This window comes from Callospermophilus lateralis, chromosome 13, assembly GCF_048772815.1.
Source record: "Callospermophilus lateralis isolate mCalLat2 chromosome 13, mCalLat2.hap1, whole genome shotgun sequence".
Lineage (NCBI taxonomy): Eukaryota > Metazoa > Chordata > Mammalia > Rodentia > Sciuridae > Callospermophilus > Callospermophilus lateralis.
In genome coordinates, this window is record NC_135317.1 from 95,429,900 (window position 1) to 95,442,163 (window position 12,264).

General features: G+C 45.7%; 1 protein-coding gene across 1 annotated transcript in view; it reads right to left on the reverse strand.

The window, feature by feature from the left end:
- Positions 1–12,264, reverse strand: part of Lamc2 (laminin subunit gamma 2) — a 59,569-nt gene that overhangs the window by 8,484 nt on the left and 38,821 nt on the right. Inside the window, exons 8-17 of the mRNA XM_076831342.2 lie at positions 11,550–11,662; positions 10,242–10,460; positions 9,476–9,658; positions 8,416–8,661; positions 5,741–5,886; positions 4,231–4,390; positions 3,718–3,923; positions 2,684–2,763; positions 1,458–1,607; positions 595–739 (exon numbers count right to left, since the gene is read on the reverse strand). Of these exons, the coding sequence (XP_076687457.2) occupies positions 595–739; positions 1,458–1,607; positions 2,684–2,763; positions 3,718–3,923; positions 4,231–4,390; positions 5,741–5,886; positions 8,416–8,661; positions 9,476–9,658; positions 10,242–10,460; positions 11,550–11,662 (1,648 nt within the window). The remainder of the gene's footprint in view (positions 1–594; positions 740–1,457; positions 1,608–2,683; positions 2,764–3,717; positions 3,924–4,230; positions 4,391–5,740; positions 5,887–8,415; positions 8,662–9,475; positions 9,659–10,241; positions 10,461–11,549; positions 11,663–12,264) is intronic.

The following is a 12,264-nucleotide window of genomic DNA, read 5'->3' on the forward strand; positions in this document are numbered from 1 at the left end:
CATTCCAACAGTCCCCAGAACTAGGGAAGAGCTCTAAAGGTTTTACCCACTAAAAGGCTCAGGATGAAAAGTCCAAGGGTGTAAGAGTTGGGGTTTAAGAATAAGAAGATGGATAATAAGAATCATGCGCACTCTTCCTACTTTAAAGCAAGAAGGATAAATGCTGTGGTTTGACTATGTGGGGGCTGTTGAGGGCTTGGTCCCCAGTGGTGCTGTTGGAAGGCCGTGAAGCCTTTGGAAAGGAGGACTGCGAGGGAGGTCCTTAGGTCACTGGGGTGCGCAATCCTGCCTGTCCTCTACTCTCTGTTCCTGGCTCAGGGGTGAACTTTTGCTCTGACACAGCTCCCTCTTCGTGCCATCCGCCACTCTTTCCAGAACTGAGCCAATGCAGGTACCATGCCAAAATCATGAGCCAAATAGACCTTTTCTCTCAATATGATAGTTGCTTCAGGAATCTCACTGTAGTAACGAAACGCTGGCTAATACTGTGAACATGGAGAAAAAGCTGAATGCGTTGAACAATATGATGGAATCCCTAGTGAAGGAAGCATTTTTGGCCCTTCGTAATCAAGCACACAGGCAAGATGCCCTCACCTGAAAGGTCTGATCATCCACTATCTGAAGCCCAGACACGGAATCCAGAAGGCCAAGACTGTGTTGATAAGACCTATCCGCTTCCATGTCAGTTTGGGTGGCTTCCCTTGATAACTGCTGGGCCAGGTTCTTCGTTTTCTCCAATCTGTGGGGAGGAAGAGAAGAGAGTTGAGGGGAAAGAGGACTTTCAAAACTTATTTTTTTTTTTCTATTACTGGGAATTGAACCCAGGGTCTTGAGCATGTTCTACCACAGAGTTACAATCCCCAGCCTTTTTTAAATTTTATTTTGAGACAGAGTTTTGTTAAGTTGCCCAGGCTGGCCTCAAACTTGCTATCCTCCTGCCTCAGTCTTCTAAGTAGCTGATATTACAGGAATGTGGTAAGAATCACCTCCTTTTATAAAAGCCAGAATTGATCCTGTTACTTTAAAAGTACATAATTAGAACACCCAGAATAGCCAAACAAGGTTATGTGTGAGATATGTGACCCTTGCCACAATCTAAAAACAAGCTTCACAGTTTATAGAGGTCGGGGTGGAAAAATCCAAGCCAAATTTCCTAATTCCTGGTAGTATAAATACATTGTTCATATATTCCTTATACCATCAAGCGGGTGTTTGCACATACCATTCATACGCCGTAGAGGGTGGTCATTTCTGCAAGTCCTGCAATCTCTCAATCTAATCAGAAATTTTACTAAGGTTAATCAACCTTCTTCCAGCCTTGAAGATATTTGCTTTCCCCAAAGTAACCAGCTCATTCTCTTGTCCCTCTTATCAACATACATTGGAAAAGAAGCCTGGTGCATTGTACGGAGAGGATCCAGGTTTTATGGGCCGAGGGAGAGCCCACTGAAACTTGCCTTCCCCTAAGTCCTTGTACCACAGAGCTGTCCCAGACGCCACTTCCACCCCCTTCACTCAGACCCTGGTGGGGCAATGACAGCGCTTGTTTGGAATATTTCTCTGTTTCCCTTGTTAGTTGCTCCATGCTCCTGGCTGATTCGACATGGCTGAAAGGATTAGAAACAGAAGAATTAGTTTTCATAGCAAAAGGGCTCCCTTTCTGTCTTTCGTGTAGATAAAGGGAGAAGAGTAAGGAGACTGGTTTGGTTTTCAGAAAAGCCAAAAAAAAAAAAAAAAAAAAAACTAAATCCAGATTCGATGGAATTAGAGGAACCATCAAGAAGCCTGTGTTCTGGAGATTCTGCCTCCTGTCTCAGGCCCCATGGTCTCTTCTGTATGTGACACGCTTAGTGGAGGTGGCCCCTGGGGAGGAGTGGGAGCAGTCTCAGGGTGACAGAACATTGCCCCTGTCAACTGTTTTCTGCAGGGAGAAACCCCTAGATCTCATTTTGTCCAGGTCCAACTCCCTACTCCTTTGAGCCCAGGACTGATAGAACAGGCTTGTGAGTAAAAGTCCCCTGTAAGCTCCGTTTTCCAGATTTTACAAAGTGATATTAAAAAATCAAAACAAACAACACCAGGGCTCTGGAGGCAGCTCAGACTATGAAAATCCAAGCCAGCCCCCTTCTGCTGACTGCATTCTTCTTGAGATTAGCATGGTCAGCCCCTCCGCTGAGCAGACCTCTAAAACACAATAGGATTTAAAGTCAAGGCAAGCACCAGGGAGCTGCCTGTTAGCAAGCTCCTGCAAGTTGGTTTCTAGGAGGAAGCGCCCCTCTGTACACTTGCAGACACATAGCAAACAACTCCTTGCTCCTCACTCCCAGGCTTGGTGTGGGACCCTAGGAGTCCCTGAAAGCTGCAGGATTTCCTTTTCCAAAGGCTAATTCGTTTCACAGGCTCCTAGGAATCACATCAGACAGACACCAAAGCCATACTGTGAGTCACAGAGAAGTCTGGGAAAGAAACACTCCCACCCCCCAACTCTGGCCAAGGACCCCGTCCAGGGTCCACCTACGTATACTAAAAGCCAAGAGTTAAAACATGGCTTCAAGGCAGGAGACGGCTGCAAAGGAGGCTGGAGGGAATGAACTTGGTGCTTGGGTTCTGAATACCACACAGTCTTGTTCAAGTTTAGCCTTGAGGAGCCACCTGGAGCAGAGGTGCCCTCACTGCTGCTCACCTGTCTGCCAATCTTGTGGCCTCCTGAGCCAGACTTTTAAGGCCATTGGATCCCACATAGTGGTCTATGGGAGGAATTTTCTGTGGAAAAAGGAGACTTAGTTAAGACTTTGCATTTGACTGTGCAGCCTAAGCAGGTGCAGTTGAAGTGTGAGAACCACTTGTCATTGGCCACAGATTCACACCCTGACACACTGAGAGAGTCTCAATCCACCACGAGCACACAGTTAAAAAAAAAAAAAAAAAAGAATGTGTAGATAAGAACAAAGTAGAACTCCAAGTTCCAAAAAGTATCTATAAAGATAAGGATGCATTTAAAAATATATGCATGTACATTCTTATCTCTCTATCAAGTCCAGTAGCATATATCAAGTTAAAACAGCAGCTCTTTAGCAGTAATAGGATCATAGGGGATTTTTATTTCTTTTCTGTATTTTATACAAAAAAAATTTTTTTGGAACCTTGGAATAAATTATTTTTACATGTGATTTCTTCATCATATTTCTATTTCTTGTTTCCTTTATTTATCTTCTACCCATCTGCTTGTATTTTTGTCACCATAGCCTTCTTTATTCAAAAACAGAAGAGTGTTCAATCGAATCCCTCCTTCCTGCCACACTGCAAATTACATCATTAGGAGAATTGTTGTGACAACATTTTTCTTCCATGTGCAGAACTGTCTTTATTAGGCCACTTCCTTTCTTCCTGCCCGACTTCCTTCCTCCTTCACTCTCTCCCTCCTCATTCATTCATTCATTCATTCATGCAGCTGACATCTGCAACTACCACATACCACGCTGTGGGCTAAGAAGGCAAATATGAGCAGAGCTAAAATAAATAAAGAGAATCTGATGCAGTCAAACAGGAAATTGTAGGAGGCCAAAGACACAAAGAATAGGTGTGACTGTTGCAAGGAAGAGAGGTCCCACTACCTGCCAGGTAGACCAAAAGCCAGAGGGACAGAAAGTGAGCAGGGGGAGCTATTGGAGGGTCCCTGAGCAGTGGTTCTGAGTACCCCAACCCAGCCAAACCTACGTTGTTTTTCAGGGAAGCTTCACTTTCCGCCAGGCTCAGGCGCATCTGGGTGACGAGCCTGCGGGTATCCTGGACTCGGTTCTGATACTGACTGCTCAGGGCCCGAATCCTTTCCGCTGCGGTCTTCAGGTCATCCAGGCGATTGCGGTAGCTGTTCTCTTGGCTCCTCACCTTGTCCAGCTGGCGACTAAGGGTCCTACTAACACCTGAACCCAGAGAAGAGGGAAGATCAGCGCTATTCAGGTTGGCACAGAGCTATCTAAAATGATGGAGGGTTGACTGGCTCGTTGCGACATGATAAATACCCAATAGAAACACACATGCAAACTGCTCTTGAAGATCCATCATGCAGGTCTCAGAGGAGTGTCACTGACAGCCCTTCTACCTGGGCAAGGGCTGGTGGACACACCTGCTGAACCAGTGTCCAAGGAAGAGTGTATGATGTGCGTCTAGCAATTCTTTCTAGACATCAGTCCTCTTCTGGCTAAAGGGAAGTCAGTCAGCCTTTCTCACCTTCTGAGATCTGCGCTTCTCTCAGAATATCCCGTAAAGCCTGCTCCGCCTGCTGCATCCTGCCTTCCAGTTCTGAGCCAGGTACTGCGGCGCCACCGCCACCCTGAGCCTTGGAAATCAGGGCCTCCAGGCTCTGGAGCTGCTGCATAAACTGATCCATCTGAAACCACACAGGAAAGAGGCTCAGAATGGAGGATGGAGACCACATCCAGCACCAGGTACCCAGGAGACAGCAGCTAAACACCCAGAGACGCTCGCTATGTTCTGGTGGTTCAGTTTAGACTTTAGAGACTGGAGTACTCTAGCTGTGTGACCTGGGACAAGTCACTTTCCCTATCTACTCAATGGGGACAATAAACATAATGATACTGCACAGAATCATGAGTTGCACTACATGAGTTAATATTTGTAAAGTGCTTACAGCACAGCTTGAAGAAAGTTCTCTGAAAGCTTGTTCAATAGACAACATTTAAAAACAGGTTGAGTGTGTTCTACATTTGAAGTTCTGTTCGGGAATTTTATTTCCCAACCCCTCACTCCAGACAAAAAAAAATAATTAATAATAACAACAAAAACCTCAAGTCCATTCTTCTTTGGATCTTGGATGAGGGAATTTCTGGAAGTCACTCTTGTTTGCAAAGCCTTCATCCCCTCCTGGACTTCACTTATCTTTGATATGATTATGCTTTTGTTTTTAATATTTTTTAGTTGTATATGGTCACAATACATTTATTTTGTTTATTTAGGATTTGTTGTTGTTGTTGTTTTCTAATGTGGTGCTGAGGATTGAACCCAGTGCCTTACACATACTAGGCAAGTGCTCTACCACTGAGCTTTATGTTTTTCTGAATTCATTTTACAAGGGTTTCTATTGGAAAAATGTCTAGATGGAGAGTGGCATATTATAATGGCAAGAACTGAACTCAGAATCTGGAAGACAGAGTGGGATTCCCAGTTCCAGGTGGCTCTATCACTTTGAAAAATAGCAAGTATTTCAAGACTTTCTTTGACCAGTGAAAACTGAGGCCAGAATATCTTCCAACTCAACTCAGTCATCATGATTATCAAACAAGACTATATCTATAGAAGGGGGCTTGAAAATAGTATATATAAGAAGATAACCCTGTATTATTATTATTATCATTCAGAATATCTTTAATACAACAAAATTTACTATTTTCAGTACTAGGAATTGAACCCTGGGGTGCTCTACCACTGAGCTACATCCTGAGCTCTTATAACTTTTTATTTTGAGAGAGGGTCTCACTATATTGCTGAGGCTGGCCTCAAACTCGTGATCCTCCCGCCTCCATCTTCTGAGTCACTGGGATTACAGGTGGGTGACACGGTGCCTGGCTAGTGCAACAATCACAAAAACAAAAACAAAGATAGCAACTTCCCATCCTCAGGAGACTAGGGGGTGGCTCCTAGATCCAGGACAGAACCAGTCGGTGGGCATATAAAGGTTCGATTCTGTGGGGTGGAAGGCGGTTAGGAGCAGCAGGCACACCTGAATCTTCACTTGATTGTAGCAAGCCGGACAGCTGGTTAATGCTTGGTGCTCACAGTTGAGGCCACCAAATCCTGGCTTGCAAACACAGCTGCCATCACTTCGACACTCCACAGGCTCCGAGCCCATGGGGTTGCAATTGCAAGCTAAAGAAAGAGACAGACAATGGAGCATGCTCGTCAAACACATCCCAGCAACTGAAGGTAAAGCTAAGATAGAAAGGGAGAAGATCAAGTCTCCAATGGGGAAGAGTCGTCTGTGGCCCTGGCCATGTGTCTTGGGTTAGATTCAGTCCTTGGCTATGCCTTCAAGCACATTCCCAAAGTAGGTAGATCTCAGGACCCACCTGCAAGTTTGTTTGGTGTGTGTGGATGAAAAGGTATTACGGTGGTTCCTCTCATTAAACTGTAAGCCTGTTGGATATTTTACTGTCTTTGCTCCCAAGGTAAATAACATTTCTTCTGGGCCTATTATGTGTGAGATGTAAACATCTCTCTCTGTTTTACAGATAGCAATGGGAGCTCTGAGAGATTGAATAATCTGCTGCAGTGAGAGCTCAAAAAAAGCCAGTGATGTAGGAAATCTACACCATTGATGTAGGATCTGCCTTTGATGTAGGAAACAGTAAGAAAGTAGTACTGTTATTCATTTGATCAAATTTATTGAGTACCTACTATATGCTGGGTTCTGTTTTAGGAGTCAAAAATAGAACAGTAAGTGAGACATTGCTCTAATGATCCCAGTGATTCTATCTATCTTCAGTGCTCTCAAAACACTGATCCTTGGTTTATACCCAAAGGACTTAAAATCAGCATACTACAGTGATGCAGCCACATCAATGTTTATAGCAGCTCAATTCACAATAGCAAAATCATGGGTCCAACCTAGGTGTACTTCAATAGATGAATGGATAATGAAAATGTGATATATATATATATATATTTCCCCCCAATGGAATAACTCAGCTTTAAAGAAGAATGAAATATGGCATTGGCCAGTAAGTAGTTGGAGTTGGAGAATATCATGCTAAGTGAAATAAGCCAATGCCAAAAATCCAAAGGCCGAATGTTTTCTCTAATATGAGGATACTAATTCACAATGTGGTGGGTAGGCACTAGAGAAAAATAGAGTTACCTTAGATTAGGTACAGGGAAGTGAAGGGAGGGGAGCGTAGGGGAGGTGGGGATAGGAAAGATAGAGAACAAAACAGACATTATTACTTTATGTATATATGTGACTGCATGACCAATGTGATTCTACAACATGTACACTCAGAAAAATGAGAAATTATATCCCACCCATGTATGATATATCAAAGTACATAAATGCATTCTACTGTTATGTATAACTAATCAAAACATTAAAAATTAAAAAAACCCCACTGATTGGGGGGTGTACTACCATTATTTGCACACACATTTGTGACTTCCTTACCATCATACAAGGATCTTGGGACCCGGGACTGACTTGTTCATCATTATAACCTTAGTATCTAGGCCCACATTATATATATGGTTGGTGCTTGATAATATATAGTTGAATGAAAACCAATTTCTTTGGAATTATAAATTGTCAGTATTAATAACACTGAATAACTAGAAATACAGCGTTTACAGTGTGCTTTCTCATATACCAATTTATTTTATCTTTGCAAACATTTTAAGTTAAATGTTAGTCAAACATATGAGGACACTGAGGTTTAGAGGGATTAATTGGCGTGATCAGCACAATGCACTAGGTATGTCACAAAACCGGACTTGAATTCAGCACCACTGGTGTCATCTAGAATCTTCTTATCACAGGATATTTTCCAGAACATCATAGCCAACTCTAAGTTGGGGTCAGGGCTGGTCTGGCCCACGAACAAGTCAGTCCTGTCATGCTCCTGGGTAAGAAGGCCCCGTCTGCAGAGAGATGCTCCGGCCTTTCCAGGTGGAGACTGTGGCCTAAGGCTCTGACAGGAGACAGGCTCTTGAGTTCTGCTCCTCAAGGTATCTGGGACCTTTGGGACTAAGGAGGGTCTGGGGCAGGCCTGCCCCTCTAGATCTGAACTTGCCTCTGAAATATAACCCGTACAAAGGAGAGCTGAGGACCCATCTGATCCGTGCTTTGATCTGAAGCAGCCCTTAGGAATGCTGGGTCCTGGCTACTGCTTTGAAGCTGAGCCTCCCTTGGAGGACTTTCAACAGTGGCCCTCCATACCCAAGCATGCAGACTTCCTGAGAGGGTCTCTTAAACTTCTCTGCAGCCCCTCCCCTCCCTGCTGCAGTTTGCTCAGGCTTGGTCTCAAGTCATTCATTACTCTCTAGTAAGAGGTCTGGCAGCCACTTCCCCCTACTCGCCTCGGGATTGGGCATGGGTCCTGGCTCCATTTTATCTCCTCTTCCACTTAGGAATGTAAACCTGACCTTTTTTACATCTCCCACCCAGCTTTAACCATTTGAGAGCCTCTGGCTCTGCCTTCCAGATTCCTCGGAGTTGGGGGTGGGGGGGAAAGCAGTCTTAAGACCAACCTCTGAGGGAGAAAGGTGGGCTGTTTCTGGGACGGTTTGATCAGAAAACCAAAGTTGCATCATGACATTCCCTAGTAAACAGGGAAAGCTTGTACACACACGTACACATAGACGCAATCTGTGTGTGTGTGTGTGTTGTGGGGTAAGGGAGCGCAGTCCTACCTCGACACTTGTCTGCTGGGTTGGGAGCCAAAGGGTCCCCGAAGTAGCCAGGTTTGCACTGGTCGCAGTTGACTCCGGCTGTGTTGTGGATGCACTTCAGACACCTGCCCGTCAGCCGGTCACAGTTCCCAGAGGCACTGGGGTCGATGTTGTTGTTGCACTGACAGAGCTGACAAGGCCTCACCGGGCCTCGTTCCCCGAAGGGGTCCCCAAAGTAGCCATCAGCACAGAGTTCACAGCGAGAGCCTGGGAAAGAACAGGAACAAATGGCCAAGGCCAGATGGCCATCTGTTGGCAGCAAGACCAGGCAGAGAGGCCTAAAGTGAGAGGCACCCCCAGAGAGCCAGGGAAACGTGCTTCTTCCGTGACCCCAGAACAGTACGGGTCAGAAGCAGGTGCATGACAGGGTTGGCACCACCCCGTCCACAGTCACCACAGACTGTAGAACACAGCAACATCGCTAGGAGGCCTAACTGGTTGTTTTGGGGAAAGCCAGTAGCAACGTAGGAGTGGTGAGAGTCTAGAGATATCACAAGGCCGCTGCTGGGGTTTCTTTCAGACTGACCAGCACAGGGATGTGACATTGAAGAGGTGACTAAGATTTCCTTTTTTAAAAAAATGTTTTGTAGTTGTAGATGACATCATGCCTTTATTTTATATTATTATAATTATTTTTTAATGTGATGCTAAGGACCGAACCAGTGCCTCACACGTGCTAGGTAAACGCTCTGCCATGGAGCTACAACCCCAGTCCCTAAGACTTCCTTCTTTACTTTGGGTCATTAAAAACATTTCAAACTATGCATTTGGTCAGCATCTTCTAACTCCAAACCTCCCAAAACAGGAGTCCATGTTTCCTCCCGTAACTGCGCTCTCTGTCCTTGCCCAATCCACCTCCCCTCTTGGTATCAAGATAGTCTTATCTTTAGAATAAGCACATTTAGATTAACCCAAAGTCATTAAAATTTTCTAGAAAATTCCTAGGAGTAGATTCTCTTGACATGGATTCACAGCATCAGGACAGGAAGAAGCTGGCTGCAGAGCAAGCCTGTGGTCTTACCAGTGACTCCGAGTGGACAGTTGTTGCAGACCACCTCCTCTGTCTCGGGCATCACCGAGCAGCTGAACCCATTGTGACAGGGGCATGGCTTGCAGCTGCGGGGGTCATGGGGATCATTGTAAAATCCAAGGGGGCAGTCGGCACATTCGATGTCAGGATTCTCGTCCCCTGAATAACAATCTCCTGGGAGGCAGAAGAAGAATGGAGGGGCAGAGAAATGAGCAGGGTCAGATAATGCGTTTCCTTCAGAGGAGCAGGGGTCGTGTGTAAGCCCACAGCCTTCCTTCCCAGTACTGGGCACTGGCATTCACCCCTGCCCTCTACCAGATCTTGAATTTCAGCTTCACTCTTCCATGCTAAGCAATGTACCCTGCCTCCACTATCCACAACTTAACACTGTCCCTTGTTCTCTGGGGCCTGACACCATGGATTGCCCTGTTGAGACCCCCCACTTGCCTCTGATCTCCCCACACAATTCTTGGAACTTGATACCCACTCCCCCACTGCACTGAACCAGGACAGACAGCCGTTTCCTGTAACCTAGCACCTTTCTCACAACCTTGTGGCATTTCCTTAATGAAAAGGACTGAGTGTAATAAGGCGCCCTGTCCATCCTCCCCGACTCCAGCCCGCCTCTCCCTAATCCTTCCCCATCTCTGCAATGAGTTCAGGCGTAGTATTCCTCACTCCGCTCTTAAGTTTCACAGGAGACTGTGGTCACCTGGCTGCACCCCCAGTCACCTGGTCCAGGTGTCATTTCACTCACCGGTGTCTGGATCACAGGCCCCGCCCCCTTGGCAGTTACATGGAACACAGGTGCCAAAAGGCCCCAGTCTCGCTGAATCTCTTTTGTAGCCAGAAGCACAATCCTGGCAGAACTGTCCCTTGTACCCAACAGGACATATACAATGTTCAACCCAGGGTGCTGGGGCTCCAGAGACAGGGCGGGCTGAAACCAGGGTCACGTTGTCAATGTACCCAGTACCTGCAATAGAGAGGAGAGGCTAGAAGTAGCAAGTGGTGAGGCTAAAAGATTTGAAATCAAGCCAGGCATGGTGGTGCACGCCTGTAATCCCAACAGCTCGGGAAGCTGAGGCAGGAGGATTGTGGGTTCAAAGTCAGCCTCAGCAATTTAGTGAGGCCCAAAGCAACTCAGCAAGACCCTGTCTCTAAATAAAATATTTTTTAAAAGGGCAGAGGATGTGGCTCAGTGGTTAAGTGCCACTGGGTTCAATCCCCGGTACCAAAAATATGAAAAAATAACGAATAAAGAATATCTGAAATCAGGCCTTTTTAGATTTTATTTTTCTCCACTCCTGACAGGTGGTGTCACACAGAATTGGGACTAAGCACACAGGCTCTGGAGCTGGAAAAATCATGGTTTAAATTCTGTCTCCACCCTCACAAGCTGTATTAACTGGCAAATTGCTAACCTCTCCACAGCTGCATATCCTCAACTTCGCAAGAGAACGGTGCTATCTATCTTCTAAATTTGTGTTGAAATTAAATGACAGAGTATGTTGTAATGCACATAATAACAGTTCAGCAAATTGCTAGCAAACACCTTCTCCACTTCCTGCCTTATTAGCTGCATTAGTGACATGGAAATAGGGCAGGCCAGCCGTGCTTCCTTTTTACAGAGGGCTAAAAAACACTGGAACTCTCTTTTATATAATTCCAGCTGGAACCAGGAGGCCCCAACATATGAAGTTCAAAAAAGAGAATTAACAGGATACACGAGGATGTTTAAACATGGCAGCAGTAAGTACAACCCAAGAGGAAGGGCCAGTCTAGGAATGAACCGATGTGCCCTAGAGCCATTTCTGAGCTGGAGAAATACACCCAGGTGTTGTAGCTTATTTTCCTCAACAATCAGCTTTCATGGAAATTCAGAGACTCTTATAAAGAGGTGATATCATCATTATTCATTTACCGGTTCTGACCTCTTTAAAAGAGGAATGTTCCCCTTTGAGAAATTTCTAGAATGTAAAAATTTAGACTTAATCAGACTCTGAGCAAAAACCAAATTACACTAACACCCAAGAAGAGAGTTTCATTTCTCCCAGGCCCTTACTGTATTCTCCATACGTAGCTCGGATCTGAAGGGCCGTGAGGTTCCGCAGTAACCTTCGAAACTCAAAATAGCTCAGCTGGGGGCTCCAGTTACTGCTTGGATGTTCATTTAATCTGCATAATTCAAAATAAAGATATGTAAAAATCCAACTCATATCACATCACTATCTGATACAAATCATGCCCTGCTGAGAGCCACAGCCGAAGGGGCCCCAGCAAACTTTCAGACTGCCAGCTGATGATTGGCTCACAGCGGCCCCAGCAACATCTAGCTGATTGGCTCCTCTGCGGTGATGCTCACTGGGCTGTTTCCCTGCCCTTTTAGGCCACGGAGCTGCTCATTGGGGGACTTTTTTGGCTCCGCCCACACAACCCAGCCAATCGGCCTCAAGAGCAGGAGGATTGTGGGAGGTGGAGAGGCTGGTGGTTGAGGGAGTGACTTGTGGGAAGCCGGTGGTGGCAATAGGGCTCTGAGGGTTTTTTCCTGAGGAGCTGTTTTGTTCGGCATGTGTGGTTTTAAAAATAAAGTTAGTTTCTTTTGACAAGTGGCTCCTGAATTGTGCCCAGCCAGACTGCGGCAATGCCCAAGAATGTGGGAACAGCTAGGGCCCTTGGTCGTCCTGCTTAGGGGATGCAGGACTATGAGCTTTATCTCTTCCTAGCAGGAACTTAGAACTTTCTCCCTCCATGGGGAGGGCAAGTCTGTAGGAAGTGAT